This window comes from Carettochelys insculpta, chromosome 3 (assembly GCF_033958435.1).
Source record: "Carettochelys insculpta isolate YL-2023 chromosome 3, ASM3395843v1, whole genome shotgun sequence".
Lineage (NCBI taxonomy): Eukaryota > Metazoa > Chordata > Testudines > Carettochelyidae > Carettochelys > Carettochelys insculpta.
In genome coordinates, this window is record NC_134139.1 from 133270889 (window position 1) to 133287986 (window position 17098).

The following is a 17098-nucleotide window of genomic DNA, read 5'->3' on the forward strand; positions in this document are numbered from 1 at the left end:
GCTCTAATAACTTGCATTGGTTCCCAACTTTTCCCCATACAACCACTCTTCCCACTGAGCAAGAATCTTGTTAGTTCTCTCCTTCCTCATTTAGCAATATGTAAACAGGATAATTGTGTGCTCCACACTGAATCTACTGCTTAATAGCTGTGGGCCCATGAAAGAGCATTACAATTGTCTAGTTCCGCACAAGTAATCAGCAAGACAGACCTAAAAGAAAAATCCACATGTCCACCTGCAAATGGGAGGTAAATTTGTGGCAAAGTTGCTCATTGAGCAGCCAGTGATCAACTCTAACAAAATTATAAATTTAAGCACAGCCAAGCCAGTTTTAGAGCTACAACTAATATTCCCCACCAGGAAAAATGGTTTATATATTGCATAATTAAAATGTCAAAGTGCAGCATGTAAAAAAATCCTTAATATTCTGATTCCTTCAGTGCACCAGAAGTCACTTTGCAGTAGTAGTAAGTACAATATGCATCATACTGCAACTTGAACCATGCCTACCATCATGTCCAGTTTTGTTAAGTGCCCAAGTAGTTTGGAAAATAAGGATTCTACTGTAACAAACAGCAAGTGAACTTAGTTGAGCAAGGGTGCTAATGTGCATTTCACACTGGAAATTTGGCTGGTTCCAGCTCCCTTGCACTCTCAAAATCCTACCCTAATCAATCACATCTATACTACCATGTCATAGGCCTAAAGCCTTAAGTCTGAGAAATAAATTGTCCATAGTTTCCTGTGCAAAACTTCTCTATGTGCTTTTACAAGGAAGGCTACTAAGCTTTCTTGAAATATTCATACATAAAAAGCTACTGTAGCCACACATTACATTTTGCTGTCAAGTTTTGGAGCATCACCTCTTCCGTTTACAGGACCTGTTTTTGTATTCACCCTCCTGAAGAATAGGCAGCTGCTATATGTAAGTTAATGCCAATTGTCAAGTTCATTCCAACTCATCTAGAAATGTCAGATTTTTAATTAACTGTCAAAAGGAATGTTACATTAAATATACTCACTGTATATTTAATCAATCCTGTTGCACACTCTAGGAAATATTAGAGCAGTATGTTCAGTTTTTACATGAGACCTTACATTTTCATGAAGTAGGTCCATAGTAATTTTGAAAAACACATGCTCAAAGGAGAATGAATATTCTACTCACTGCTCAATCACAATTTCAATTCAGAATAATCTGCTACATTTAACAGTGCCTATTAGGCTTATAAACATACATTCCCTTTCACACTGTTCTCTTTTGTCAATTTTATTGATAAATAGCCAGCTGCAAGTTGAGATACAGTAACAAGGCTAATGTTCAAAAAACTCATTTTTTTAAATCTGATGGTTCGTATTTTGCCCACTCCTCGAAGCCACCAGCATAGTGCTGAACTCTGAAAAGAGAGAGAAGATCGTCAGTGTTTTAAAGAGGCTGCTTAAGGTAACTTTGTGAAGTACGAATAAAGCCTATTTGGATCTTGTATTTAAAGAGTGTTATCTAAATTTTCCTGAATAAGACTTTGCAGTAATAAGTGGTAGAGTGTTCACTACAAAAAAAACTACAAACCCCACCACCAAATCTAATTGCTCCTGGTTTCACAGGAGGAAAATGAGTATTTTGCTGTAGTTTTAATGGCTTAATCACTTTCTCTCATTGAAATACAGCCATCCCTCAATTTACAAGCTTTCACTACAAATAAACCATGTAAATGTATACCTATTTTTCAATTTATAAACGTAATTTTCACTACAGTGAAGAACTGATCTTCATCCAAGCATCCGCAGAGGAAGGCTGTGCAGTCACTGCTCTGCCAGCAGCTCCAGCCTCAGGGAGTTGAGCAGAGTGGGGAACCCTGGCAGCCAAGTGGCTGGTGCACAGAGCCCTGCTGCCCCAGCTGTGGGGTGCTGAGGCAGGGCAAGGAGCTGGCTTTAAAAAGCAGTACACAAGGTGCAGGCTTTCACACTTTCCTCAGCTGCCCTGCTCTTCCCTTTTGGCTCACATGCTTTGTGTTCGTGTCATCAAGACTGAGTGATATTAGTCTTGAAATCTCTTTTATGCAATCATCCTAGGTCCTAAACATGAAAAAGTTTCTTCAGCAGGTGTTAAGGCCAAGAAAAGTAATATGCCTTGTTACTGAAAGAATTGCAGAGGTCCAGTGATTGACAGACCTATGTTTGACAGTGAACTTGGTAGCATTGACAGTACAAGCAATGTTCCTGCAGGAAGAAAAGATAAGAAATGGCAGAACAGTATGTTGGTGGAGCTAGGTTGCATCAAGTAACAAAAGCCAGGGCTACAATAGCATGTAAACTTGACAGTTAATTCATTATTGCTGTCAATCCAATGTAAGCCTTTGAACTTCTTCATAAGGGAGAAAGCCCCATCTTTGTTTGATGCCAGGAAGAAGAAAGCTGAGGAGAGGCAAGGTGGGGCCACCGAAGTAACTTTCAAAGCAAGTCATGGTTGGTTTGAGTGCTTTAAAAAGTGTTCACATTATCAGTCTTCGTGTTCCACGCAAAGTGGTATCTGCTGCTATTCAGGCAGCTAAAATTTTCCCCAACCACATTGCAACAAATGATTGATGAAGGTGGATATTCTCCAAAAAACTGATCTTTACTGTTGACAAGAATAGGGCTTTTTCTAGAAAAGAATGCCTTCTTGAATCTTTATTTCAAGGGATGAAACAAAAGCAACAGGTTTCAAGGCTTTGAAGGATCGACTGGCATTACTTCTTGGTGGAAATTGGGAAGGAGACATGAAATTGAAGCCACTCCTTGTTTATCATTATGAAAAAGAATCAAAGTGCTTAAAGGCTTAAACAAAGCATCATTACTGATGGTATGGCAAAGCAAGTTTTGGCTGATTAGTGATGAAAGGTAGCTTGTTATGTAATCTTTAACTATTGTGCTGGAAACAATGTCGGCTGATGCTCAATAATGCTTCTGCTCACCCTATCAAAGTCAAAGACTATGGCGCTAACATTTGAGTGGGTTTTTTGCCCCCAAATATCACTTCCACCTTTCATTTAACAGATCAAGGTGTCATTCCTACATTTAAATCTTATCACCAGTTGCAGATAGTAGCGTGTATCTGCATTAGATAGTGAAGACAAAACAATGAAGCAGCTGTGAACTACGTCAACATGGCTATACAAAAACCTCACCTGGATGGAATAAAGTTACTCACTCAAATGGTTAAAAAAATACTATTGCTGAAATATGTTCATGATTTCTGTGGTTTGAGAGTGAAGTTAAGACATTCAAAAGACTATTGTGCAACTGGCAACTCAAGCAGGCTTCAATAAGTTAGTCAGATGATGTTCAAGACCTGTTTGTCATATGGTGAAACTGACCTTTCTGCATGCAGCTGAATTATGAAAAAGGAGAACAAAGAATTGGATTAACCACAAATACACTGGACACTAAAACACTCAGAATTCTTCAGTGCATTGGAGGCAGCTACACAAAATTCTTTATGACAACGACCCAAACTTAGAATGGAGTTCAGCTTTTGAGGCTGAGGTTTGAGGGTCTATGGGGAGGTGGTAAGGTTGAGGGCTGGAAAAAAAAATAAAATAAATAAATAAAATAAATAAATACACAATAAGTTTACACTGCAGCCCTCTTCGTTGTACAACTCCCGATAACATTGAACAGATTCAAGAATTTAGTGCTCATTTGCTGAAGTTAAAACCCCAATTAAGGAAGCTGAAGTTGCTACTGAGTTGTCTTCTGATGATGATGTAGATGATCCCATGAACTCTTGTCAACACTATCTTCACCACTACTTAAGGACTGATTAGTGGTAATAAATGTCAAAGTAATTGTGTTCAATTTTTTTCTCCACATTTTACAATATACAATCATAAAATAAGATGATTTTTCTGGGAGTCAGGAAGCAGGTTTTTTTTTAAACTTGAAATTAATGGGAATTTCAAGTGCGATATACACATTCACCTTATAAACAGTTTTCACTGAACAAATTGTTTGTAAAAAAAAAAAAACAAGTCATGGGGGACTAAATCTCAAACACGTGGTGATGTCCATACATATTGCATTCTAAGACAAAAATGAAAGCACTGGCTAGATTTAAATACATTTTGAATAATTAGCTGTTTAATAGTAGATCCACTTTACTTTGGAAGATTTAAGTGGCATCAGTTTAGTACTTCTATTTCATCATCCAAACCTCACTTCCAGCGAGACTCAGAAACCGTATGGGTCTGATACAAATCTAAGGGAGACATTTAAAAGCATCTTGGATGCGTTGATAATACAGTGCTAACATTTTAAGCCATTAGTAAAAGGAAAAACAATTTTGACCTTCCATTTGCACTAGTTTAAGGAAAAAAAAAGTCAAATGCATGAAAGAGAGGCTAGATAATGGGGAACTAGAAGCCTTGTATGTTTGTGATATGAGTTTCAGATTCAGGTATTACCAGTAAGGATATTTGCAATTTCATTGTAGGTGAGGGAAAGAAGGCACACTGTATGATAGGCATGAGAGACCAATCCCAGATGTTGCACTACCTGAAGGATACCAAAAAAAAAAAAAAGACTGGTGGGTGGGCAGTGATGCATTTAGGGCCAGAATGCCAGCTTAAAAAGAAGTTGTGCTCACATTAACTAAGGTCGGGGGCGGGGGGGGGAGTGGATTTCCAAACTACAAAGTAACCAAATTTCAAGGGGGTGGGGGTGGAAGAACAAGTTTGGTTTTGCAGATGGTTAAGTGCAGTTCTACTCAGAGTAGAGTACAAGACTGAAGTTAGGAGGAAGTCCACTTCAATATTTGCTAAGTATACAAGAACAGACTGCCGCTTCTCCAAACTCAACATAGGGCCTTAAAGACTGATTGGCCAAGTAAGAGAATTCTGAAAACTAAGTGCTGTTCATTTTTAAGCCTGTGCAATCATGTTATGACCTCAATTACTATACACCTGAGTAAATTGAAGGATTATATAAATTGAGGGCATGATTTGAAGACAATAGGGTTGCACAAATGTCACTGCAATTGCAAGTTAGCCAAATTTTGTTGATACACAAAAACTCTGAAAAGTAGAACATCTGAATTAACAGCTAGGGGGAAGGAAGAGGATCTTGTTACCAATTAACCAGATGAGTCAATACATCCTGGGATGAAATCTGCAGAAGTATTTTAAAAAAAAAAAAAAGTAGACATATGCTGTGTCTACATTGAGCCCTACTGCTGAAAGTTTGATGCAAATATGCTGTCTCAAAAATGCAAAATGGTGGCTTGTTCTCATATTTGTGTGGCTAGTGTGCATATCCATGAAGGTATTTGCATATTCATAGGAAAAAAAAAATCAGGCATAAAGGGATGCCAACGGGTTTTTTGCCAGCAGAATCATGTCTTCACTGCTTGGGTCCTGCTGTGAATATGCAAATTAACCTCATGGATATGCACAACAAGCTACCGTTTTGCATTTTCAAGACTGCTTATTTGAATCAAATTGTTTGCACGAGGGCTCAGTGTAGATACAGCCATACACACTGCAATTTAGGTACTAGTTATTTATAGCCAGGCATTATGATAATTCTTTTTAAAACAACGGTCCTGTGGCACCTTATAGACTGAGAGCTTATTTACACTAGCCACCTCCTTTGAGCATTTTGGAAGTAAGGGAACTTGGAAGTGCTCATAGCTAGACTACTTACTGGTGCTTCAAAGTTGGCAACTCCAAAGTTTGTGTGGTGAGAATTATTCTAATGCACTGCTGGGGGGGGGGGGGGGGCTAGTGTAGGGGGGGGCTGGTGTAGACAAACCCTAGTAGATTTATTGGAGCACAAGCTTCTGTGGGCTAAGACCCACTTTGTCAGATGCAGTTTTTGCTTGTCTATCCCTTTTCTTAGTGATGCCTACCATTAATTTTGGCAGCCATTGCCAACACCACACATGTGGTCTTTGCAGATTGTTCTGAGCACAAGATCTCTTAACATAGAATTTTGTATATTTAATTAGGAGCCCCCTCCTGCCATGGGCTACTTCTGTAATTTCTTAACACAGTTTTGTTAGTTAGTCCACTGAGATCCCTTTGTAACTCTTTGCAATCAGCACTGGATTTAGAAACTTATTTGATAGATTTTCATTTACAGATTATACCAGCTCAGTTTACCCCCTTTCCAAGATTTATAAGGCCTCAAAACAGCACCAGTACTATTACTAGTCTCTTGAGGGACTCAGCTATTTATCTTTATCCATTGTGAATGCTGATCATTTAGTCTTACTTCTCGATTCCTATCATTTAGCTAGTTATAGATCCAGGAGAGGACCTTCCCTCTTTCACCAAAGGCTGTTAAGCAGTCATGGGGTGAGACCTTGTTAAAGACCTTCTGAAATTCAAAGTACACCATACTGACAGCATCACTCTTGTTCACCTTTGTTGACACCTCCCCCACCCCATCTCAAGGAATGCCATCAAACTGGTGATACATAATTATAAAACAAAACCACACACACACACACACACACACACACACACACACACCACAGGACACAAAAGCCATGCTGACTGTTCCAACAAGTCATGTCTGTCTGCAGGGCTGCTAATTCTTTTCTTTACTGTAGTGTATATCAATCCTCCTGGTTCTGAAGGTGGGCTTATTGATCTATAATTGCTAGGATCACTCCAGAGCCTTTTAAAAAGGTGGTGTTATATTAGTTATCCTCTAGTTGTCTGGGCCAGGGACTCATTTAGGTGATAAAACTAATAATGGTTGTTTGCAATGTCATGAGAGTGCTTTTTGAAGTCTTAATGAAGACCATCTGATCATCGTGATTAGCATTTCAGTTCATGCCAAAATCTCCTCTGAAGCCTCAATCTGTGGGACAGCTCCTAAGATTTGTCAAAACAAACCACCCCTTTACCCTCAGTAAGCAGCAAGTTACTAGAAGAGTTTGTTTCACTTCTCTGTAACAGCTTTCTCCTCCTGATTACTCCTTTAGCACCTTTATCATCTGGTTTCTGGTGTACTGAGCTTTCTAGGTTCCCCCCGGCCCTTAGCCTGATTATACTTTTGCACATAATTTGCTCAACTTTATGCATCTATTTTCCTCACTAGGATCTGACATCCAATTTTAAAAGATGACTTTTTGCCTGTAATTGCCTTTTAGCTTGTGTTTGTTGTTACCTTTTAGTTAGTTTGAGCCCACGTTATGGTGTTTGATTAATTTTCATGCAGTTTTCCAGGCATTTCACCCTTGTGACTGCTTCCTCTGATTTGTTTAGCTTCCTTGTTTGTGTCCTTCCCCTGTTCTTAAATACTAGGGTGGCGGGTTGTTGGATTTTCCCCCCCCCCCCCCGCATTCTTCCTCCCCCCCGCCCCCAAAACGGATGCTAAGTTTAATTACATTATGCTTGCTATTAGTAAGCAGTTCAACTATATTTCCCTCTTGGGCCACAGCCAGTGCACGACTTAGGACTTAATAAAAGATTGCCTCTTCCTTTGCATGATCTAGAAGAAGCTGCTCTACAAATCAGATATTTATGGCATGTAGAAGTTTTATCTGAGCATCCCCTCCTGTGGGGATATGTACCCAGGCAATAAAATCAATTTTTAATAAATTTGAGGTTAACTCTGGGTTTTATAAAATTCAAATTTGAGTATCCTCACCTCCCCAAAAGGTCAACTTATTGCTGCCACACAATTGCCAAACATCAACCATTGCAACAGTGCATTGTGGGAACTTTTCCTACAGTTCCCTCAGCCTGGCTATTTTTGCTGACACAGCATGGGGAATAAACAAAGCCTCAAGTGATTGTGGGCACGTGATGCCATCATCCCATATTGCACCACCCTGCCGTGGAAATCAAATGGCCATTTTTCCCAGACGGAAAAGTAGGCCATCAACAAAGATTGCCAAATTAACTGAAATCTCTAGCTTTTACAACTCAAACGTCAAAGATTTTACGAAAAGTAGCAGGTGGCTATCTTCAGCTGGTCCTCCAGCCCGTTTTCCCCTGTGTTCAGGAGGCCAAAGCTCAAAGAGATAGAAAGGTTAAGAGAAAGACTTTTGGCTTCCCACTTCACTACACAGAGTTGTCCAACACAGGATGGGGCTCACCAAATTTCAACAAGCTGTCTTGCTCAGGCAGGGGGGCCAGCCCTGATTGACTTTTGGGGTCTGCCCCCTCATTCCTATGGGGGGGGGGGTGGATCAGAGAATGAAGGGCCAGTTGGCATGGTCCCGTCAGTGTTGATCAGGTGGGGTGGGGTAGCCCCAATTGATTGTAAGTAGGCAGGCCTCCCTCATCACCCTCAGGGGTGTGATGTCTGTGGCTGCAGAGCCACTTGACATGGTCCCCCCCCCCCCCCCCTCACCAGGCAGCACCTAATCCCCCAGAAATCTTAGCTGGCATGTGTTTGAGTCGGGGCTAGCTATGTGATGGGTCATGGGAAAGACCTTGACTGCATGGTACCTGTGGGGTGGCAGGGGTAGTCCTGCATAAATGTGAACTACAGAAAAGAATTTTCCTAGGCCTCTCATACCAGCAAAACACCCCCCACAGCCGGGCTGGCACCAGCACTGGGGGTGGGGGAGAAAAAGACAAAAAAAAACCCCACACATAATAATCCAAGTGCTCAGCTTGCAGAGGTAGACACAGAACCATGAACTCTGTATTGGGGGCTATTTTTACTGGGTAGACGTGCTCACAGCAAGGAAAGAAGTTTCTCAGCCTCTCATAGAAGCATGGCCCCACATCTGTGGGCTTCCTGGTGCCAAATTCAGATTCACAGGCTTCTTGTTACCTAATTCCTGCACACCTGGAGAGCAGCAGAGATGGAAGGGGCCCAGAGTGGGAGGATTGTGGGGCATTGTAGGATACATACAGGACACCTCTGGAGGCTAATAAAGACATGGTGTTTTCACACTAGCTTTAATACAAACTTTAAATTTGACACTACACCCAGCCGCTTCCAACAATGTTATGATATTGACCTTAGTGCTCCCTTAAAAAAAAAAGTCTAGCTAATGGTATTTACAGTGAGACAATGACATAAAAATTAACTGTCTGAAATTCAACTTTACCATGTAGCGTAGACGTAGCAATTCAAATGGGGCATTTCATCAGTCTTTGGAGCATCTCTGATCTCCCTAAGCCTATCAGAGAAGGGTTCTCACTAATCCTGCCCTCCATACAGAGGCTTACCCAGATAGCATCTTGACAGCGTACCTGCTGAAGCCCAAAGACATAGCAATATCCAGTGCCTTCTTGCTTCGCACTCCTGCCATGCAGGAAAAGACTAGATGGTCAGATTTAGCAGGCATATCTTGATTATACCGTTCTTTAAAGTCTTTTGGGTTCATCTGTAGAGCTTCCACAACCTCATCTACTGCAAAAATAGATGCAAAGCCAAATATGTGTAATTCATAAAGGAGTTCTATTCATGAAGATTTACATGACTTAGTTTTCCAGAAGAACGTGCCATGTGCATGCAACTTTTGTTCAATCACCAAGATTTGCTTGCAACTTTAGGCTTAAAAGCTTCTGATCTTACTGCTATGCAGTGATACATATAACTTACCTGGTATGTTGATAGATCCAGGAATTTTTCCCAACTGTTCGATTTCCCACTTCTCTCGAACATCAATATGAGTGATTTGTGATTTTATCAAGCCTTTGAGTTCTTCATAGGAAACATTATAATCAGCAGCAGTGCTAAAGTTACAGAAGATCAGATTTACAGTTCTCAGACCTAGGAAAAGAGAAGGACTGTTACCCCACAGGAAGAAGAAGAACAACAAAAAACAACCAGTTTCTAGAAGTCTCAGGAAAACCAGCAAAGATACTACAACCTGGTCAAATTTACCACTGAAAAATTCAATAAATGGCAAATTTACAGCACTTAAGGTGAGCCTGAGTTATTCCACTACCTGTCATCATGGTTGTCCTAGTGTCTCCCAAAATTAGAGACAAGTGTAAATATGTTTACACCAAGAGTCAGAAAGGACTGGATGGTTCATTCCTTATGAGGTGAAGTGAATTTTAAAAGATATGCTGGGGCTCCTTCAAAGAGCGTGGATTTGCTTCCTAACCTGTTAAAGGAGCTACAAGGGAAAAACCTACCGTTCACGCTGGCAGAGGCCTTAACCACAAACATTCTGGCAATATTTTTGCTAAGGCTTGTGTTTGTTCCTCAGATTCATTTGCATCAAAATAAAACTCAGCCGGAAATGGTTAAATACATTGTAGCGCTCTAAAAATGGATACCGATTTTTTTAGATCATTGGTTTCCCACTGACTTGTCATGGGACCATTGCATTTGTGTACAAATGTCTCTGTACACAACATGGTTTTTATCATCATTTGTTCATAAGTTTTTGAAGACATTTTCTGTTTCTATGATGTGCACAAAAAGGACCTGAAAAATACTTATTTGCTTGCCTGGGTTTGTTTTGGTGGAAGGTAGGCCAGCATATTTACTGGGAGTGCTAATAGAAGGGACACAACACTCTGGATAAAGGGCACCAATACTTAGATTCCAATTGTTAAGGTATTTTGGTTGCTGCACTCAGCATTCCAATATCCACCTGATTTAAGAGTCTAAATCATTTCAAAAGCAGTTTGATCACTTAGGGGGCCAAAAATCCTATTGACAGTCAATGGGACTGAGTTTAACAGCACTCAAATGGTTTTTAAAAATTGGGTCACAGTAATTTTAAACTTAGAGAAGGAGTCACAAAATTTAACAGTGATTAAAAGTCGCTTTCCTATAACTGCTAAAGTTCTCTTGACTTTCCAGCTATCACTTGTTTACTTTTACAGTCATCCCAAAGCCAGTGAAGTCTGTTTTTTGTCAGAGTCCTAATTTCTTGGTCCAGACTCCAGAGAAAATAAAGCATAAAAGATGTCAGAGTCCAGTCAAATCACGAAGAGTTTACATAACTGAAGTACTGCAGTGCATAGGTGCCAAAAGTAAGGGACAGCCCTCTTGGGGGTAGGCAGGGGTTGGTGGAGCACAGTCTGCTGCTGGGTCTCAGGCTCAGCCATCTCATTAAAAATGTTGAAATATGCTCTTGTTTTATGTATGTTCATACTTATATACCAATTATAAAAACGTTTTTACATGCAAAACACTGACTTTAATACACATGCCAAGAGTATTTTTTCAACTCTATGTGAGCATAACCCCAATTTCTATGGGTTTGGATTACATTAGACAGGCTGAGCAGGGACGAAAAGGGGGGCCCCCCCAACAGAGAAAGTTCGCTCGCCCCCGCTGTGGTGTGGCTGCCTCTCCCCATGCTTCCGGTTCCAAGTGAAGCCAGTGCCAGCCCATAATGCTGACATTCCACCCGCCCAACTTCTAGCCCATCGCCTTCCCCCCACCGCGGCAGTCTAGGGCCCTAGCACCCGCAGCTGGGCTGCTAACAACCCGGGAGCGTGACGCGCCGAGCAGGGCAGGCGGCAGGCGGCAGGCTCCAGGCTCAGCCCCGCAACCTGCCGGAAACGCGCCCCAGCCCAGCGTTACCGCGCTCCCGCGCCGCCAGGGGCACCAAACCTTGCGCCCTTCCCTGGTCCGCTCTGGAGGAAGCTTCGCCCCTCCCGCTAGGAAGGGCTCGGAGACTGTCGCCCCAACCAGCTACACGGCGACCACTTACCAGGCTGCCGCGGAGAGCGGCCGCTCCTCGAACCCCCGGCCGGCCGCGGAGCGCCGAGCACCACCCGAGCTGCGCAGCTCAGCCCGCGGTAGCCCCACATGACTGCAACCAGCAGCTTCCGCAGACTGTTCTGACCGCCGCACGCACTTTAAAGGGCTCGCGCCTGACAGCTGGGCTGAGCCGCCTTCCGGGGTGCTGGAGCCTGGAAGGTGCAGGCGAGTCCCTGGGCCCTCCCATGAAACCGGCCAGTTAATGCCCATGCAAGTATTCGAGTTTTCTACTCTTTAAAAACTCGTCCTTGTTGTGGAGTCCCAACGTTTGACAATGAATGTGAAAATTAGCAGGCTCAAGCAAACAAGTGCGTGCTTTCCTCTGAGGCCTCGTCTACACTAGGGATCAAAGTCAATCCCAGATACGCAATTCTGGTTACACCATTAGCACAGTTAGAGTCCACCTATCAGGATCGACTTTGTTCCCTGGTGTAGATCAGGGATCTTGAGGCTCGTGCCAACACCCTTTACACCACGCGGCTGCATCTACACTACAAGATAAATTCGACATTTACTACGTTCCAGTTTTTAACTTTGTTCTTACGACGTCGAATTTAAGTGTCTACAAACCTTCTGGAAATTCAAGCTGCTGTTTCTCCATGTCGAGTTTCCACGTCTCCATTGCCCTATGCAAGTTGAACAGCATGGATACTTATCCCACAGTGCCTTAGCTCCGGTTGCTTGTGGGTGTTTCTTGTCAAAACCCCAGAGTACGATGCACTGTCCCAGAATTCAGAGCACCCACTAACCACGCAAAAAGGAACTGGAGACTGTGCCATTTGCTCTGGCACAGCACTAGCACAAGCATGGATCTCCTATTGTTTCAAATCATTACAAACACCATTGTGGCAACTTCCCAGACGAGCAATTTTATTTTCTATTGCAAAGCACAGTGATGGTTCAGTATGATGACGACGATGATGCTGGTTTTGAAGAGCAAATCTTTGTACTGTGGTCCAAGAACTCAAAACTGCTGGCTACCCTGCATGCATCACTGACTGGAGCGGTGTTTTTGGACTTGTGAGACCAGCACACACTGGTGGGAGCACACCATTCTGGAGTCCTGGGATGACGAGCAGTGGTTGCAGAACTTTCGCATACACAAGTCCACTTTTATGGAACTTTGTGATGGGCTGGCCTGTACACTGAGGCACAACAGCACAAGGATGAGGCTGGCTCTAACAGTTCAGAAGTGAGTGGCAATTGCACTGTGGAAGTTTGCAATGCCTGACAGCTACTGGTCAGTAGCAAAGCAATTTGTGGTGGGCAGCTCTACAGTGAGGTCAGTGGTAATGCAGGTGGCCCATGCAATCTGTCAGCATCTCCTGAGGAAGACTGTGACCTTGGGAGATGTACAGGCCATAGTGGATGGCTTTGCTGCCATGGGGTTTCCTTACTGCGGTGGGGCAATAGATGGCACATACATCCCCATCATGGCTCAGGCCCACCTGGCCTTCGAGTATATAAACCAAACGGGATACTTCTGTATGGTTTTGCAGGTGTTGGTAGATCACAAATGTCGTTTCACTGACATCAACGTGGGAGAGGGTTCAAGATGCACACATCTTCAGAAATTCTGGATTGTTCAGAAAACTCCTGGGTGGGACTTTTTTCCCAGACCAGAAAATCCAGATTGGTGATGTGGAGATGCCTCTTGTAATGTTGGGTGACCCTGCTTACCCTCTGCTCTTTTGCCTTATGAAGCCCTACACAGGAGCTGCGGACCGCACCAAGGAAAACTTCAGTCACAGACTCAATAAGTGCAGGATGGTGGTGGAATGTGTCATTGGCCATTTAAAAGTGAGGTTAAGATGCTTATTGACTCATTTGGACCTTTCTGAATCTAATGTCCCCACCGTGATAACAGCATCCATTATTTTGCACAACATTTGTGAATCCAGATGGGAGAATTTCCCATCCATCTGGAATTCCAAGGCTGAGGCTGTCAGCAGAGCTTACTCACAGCCACGTACAGGGCCATTCATCAGTAACCATGCAGAGGGATCAGCAATAAGCGATGCTTTAAAAGATAATTCCATGAATGATCTGTCATGCACATGACAGTGATGTATTTCTCTGTTGTACTACCAACCAAGCCCCACTCCCCAAACTGCTTTCTGCCCCACATCATATGTGAACCAATAAATCAGGCCATGTCTTACACAAAGAATGCTTTTACTTGGCGGGGGCGGCGGGGGCTAATTTGGAGTAAGGAGAATGGATGTCAAGGAAGGGTTATTTTCCTAAAAGAGGCCACCTCTGCTTTCATCCCTCCACCCATCACCACCCCGCCCTGTTCTGTCTGCTGCCAGTCCTCTGTGGACGTTGGCATAGTGGTGGGCTCCTGTGTTTTCAGCCTTCCACCCCCGGCACCCAGTTCCCTGCAATGATTTGTGTAACCCACCCCTCATGCATGCCAAAAACTCACACTGAGCTCAAAAGAAAAAGTTTACTTTGGAGGGAGGAGAGGTTTAAGTGGCAGGGAAAAGAGGCCTTGCCAAGGGTGGTGGAATAACCTTTGGCAGTGGCCTGTAGGGCTACAGCAGCAGGCTGTCCTTGCCCTCACTCCTCGCGTTTGGGGACCAAGACGCTGGGGCAGGGGGTTGTCTGTCTTCAGCCAACATGTTAGCATGGAGTACCAGAGTTGATGGGCAACCCCCAGAAGATCGATTGCAGTGCTTCAAGCACCCCCCCATAGTATAGACACAGCCTGCATCAGTGTGGAGTACCAGGTTGTATAGCTAAGCCCAGAGAGATCAATTTTGCCACATCTTCACACAAGTGGCAAAATTGATCCCCAGAAGATTGATAGCCGTGTGTTCACCACCCCTGCCCCCATAGTACTGGCATACCCTTACTGTAACAGCCCACAGGCAGACTGGAACTTGGGACCTCTGGACCTTAATGCAGGAGCCTTCACAGTTTGAGCTAAAAAGGCACCTGCTGCTCAGTTAAGGTTATGGAAGAAATTTTTTTTTCTTGTAATTGGCCTAGGTACCCCTACATGGGACAGTGAACCACACCCCAAGGTATGTGGGTTACACTACCCTTAAGCTAGCCCAGGGAAGAAAAGTCACTCGAAAGTGGAAACTCCCACATGACAAAGATAGTGCTACCTGCTGAGGCTACAGGTTGGTAAGAGGAAAAGAAAATGCTTTGGCACACAAGTTGAGAAATTCATATTAGCCATTGATCAGCAGTGCTTTTTCTGTCAAGAAATCTGGCATATGTTTTTTTTAAGTGTTTTTCTCTGCATGTACAAGGTAATGTAGATCACTGAGAAGATGAGTATTCTATAATGCTTTTGAAAAGATTCTAGCAGCCAGCCAAGTGACATGTGGTGGCTGCACATTTCCACATGGGAGACCTCTCACTAGTGCAAAGCAGTCACATCATATAAATAAACTGTTTTCCGGCCCTCAGCCTAAAAGAGGAGGTAGTATAGTTAGAGTGAAAGTATGAACTAGAAGTCAAGAAACCAGGCTCTTGAGCCTACAGCAATCTCTGCACTGGCACATGGGGTCTCCAGGGTTTCAAACCAGACCCCCACATTTCATGAAATTGGCTTAAAATGGGCAAGTTTTAAAATTGTGCCTTATTTTTTTTAACCCAGGCGGGGGGTGGGGGGTGGGGAGAAGCTGCTCGTGTTCAATTTATGTGTGATCTTCGGAAGGTCAAAATTCAACCTCAAATGTCCACACAAAAAAGCCAGCCTCCCCTTTGACTACAAGCCTTATCAATAAGTATAAGAAAATTATCTCATTGCAATAGTATTTCTAAAGATCTTATTACAATGTTATCTAGATGCTTTTATGCTAATTCAGAAGTACATTGGTTTTTGCAAGAAAAAGGTACACAGCTACTCTCCCCATAAGACTAAAACCACTTGTTTAAGACAAATCAAATGTAGGTCACCAGTGCTGCAATCAAATCTGCACAAATTTGATTGCACGAATGGGGCAAAGAAGGCAGTTTCCTTGAGTATGCAGCTACAGCCTCACTTCCAGCTGCAGTAAACATACCCTTTGGCACTCAGTGCTTAGAAGAAAGCCTACTAGAAATCAGGTTAGGTCTGGATCCCACAATCATTTACATACAAGCTTAACATTACTACTGTGAATTGTTCTTCTGAAATCAATAGGACTACTCATGATAGCAAATCAAGCACATGTATAAGTGTTTGCAGGATTGAGCCTTTACTTAGTGCACTAACAGTAATAAGACTTGGGCTTGAAGTGAAATCTACTGCTTAAGATTGTCAATTGAGGACATTCTGACCTTGCCAGTTTGGATATAGACACTCATTAACACTGCACATTTGCTGGCGATGGGCATAGAGGAAGAGGTCTTCTCTCAAACAGGTAGGCCTCACTGAGATATGGCTTTGCAAAAAAGAGTCTTGATATTGAAATGGCCTCATTACCAAATATGCAGTCAGATATAGATTTTTTTATGTAATATTTTCACATTAAACTGCTCCACCTAACTCATGGGAAGCTTCGATTTGAGCTAATTGTAGTTTTCAGGTTGTCAATACACTACAACAATATCACCCATGTTTTTATAGCCCTACTAGCAAATTTATCCACTCTTAGGACCTAAGTAAATATGTTTTAAGTGAAAGGAAAATGCACATGCTTTATTTAAACAATTGTATTTTTCAAAATCTGTGTTCCCCACACTCCTGAGCATCTCCTCATTCCTCATCAGTCCTGACACCTGCACCCCCTCCCTTACTCTTTGCGCTAGCGCTCCTCACCCCCAGCCTTGGGCCCTGTACCTCCAATCCTCAGCCATGAGCCCCTCACATACCCAGCCTCCTGCCTTGACTCCTGTTCCCACCCCGCAACTCCTGCCCTGAGCCCCTCCTCACCCTCAACCTCTGACTGTGAGGAAGAACAGAAAGCAAGAAATCTGGGGGTGAGAGCTTCAGCTCCCTCCTCCCCGGCACAACCAAACCCTTTTCTTTCTTAAAATTATGATAAGAGGAAGCTGTATGTCAAGTTTGGTGATCCTAGCTCTAGCCATTTAGAAGGAGTTCTAAGTAAACAGGAGTAAACAGACAGACTCACAGACAAACTCTCTCAACTATGTCATAGATTATAGAGTTCCATGGAAAGTAAAATATGTGTTGATTAGCACTTTGGTCACTTGTCAACTAGAATTTGACAACTTTGGATCTGGCTGCTGTAGCTACAGAAGTGAGGCAGATCGTGTTCCATATGAATGAATCATTTTTAGATTAATTTCTTAAGAATTAATTTACACAGAAGTCTGACATTCTTTGCTTTAAGTTGCAAATATTTGCAAATAAAAACCAAGATGTAAATGGTTGCAGTAAATATGCTGCATAATAAAAAACAAAATTAAGAAATGATGGCAGTGACTTGTAACTTCTGAGGATGAAATCCTACGTTGTTCA

General features: G+C 42.7%; 1 protein-coding gene across 1 annotated transcript; it reads right to left on the minus strand.

The window, feature by feature from the left end:
* Nucleotides 1–814: 814 nt before the first annotated feature.
* LOC142011419 (thiosulfate sulfurtransferase/rhodanese-like domain-containing protein 3) lies at nt 815–11740 on the minus strand. The gene is made up of 4 exons (XM_074990830.1): nt 11627–11740; nt 9550–9720; nt 9198–9357; nt 815–1397 (listed from the first exon to the last, which is right to left on the minus strand). The coding sequence occupies exons 1-4, from the start codon at nt 11724–11726 to the stop codon at nt 1331–1333; spliced, it is 498 nt and encodes a 165-aa protein (XP_074846931.1). The 5' UTR covers nt 11727–11740; the 3' UTR covers nt 815–1330.
* Between the last annotated feature and the right edge of the window lie 5358 nt (nt 11741–17098).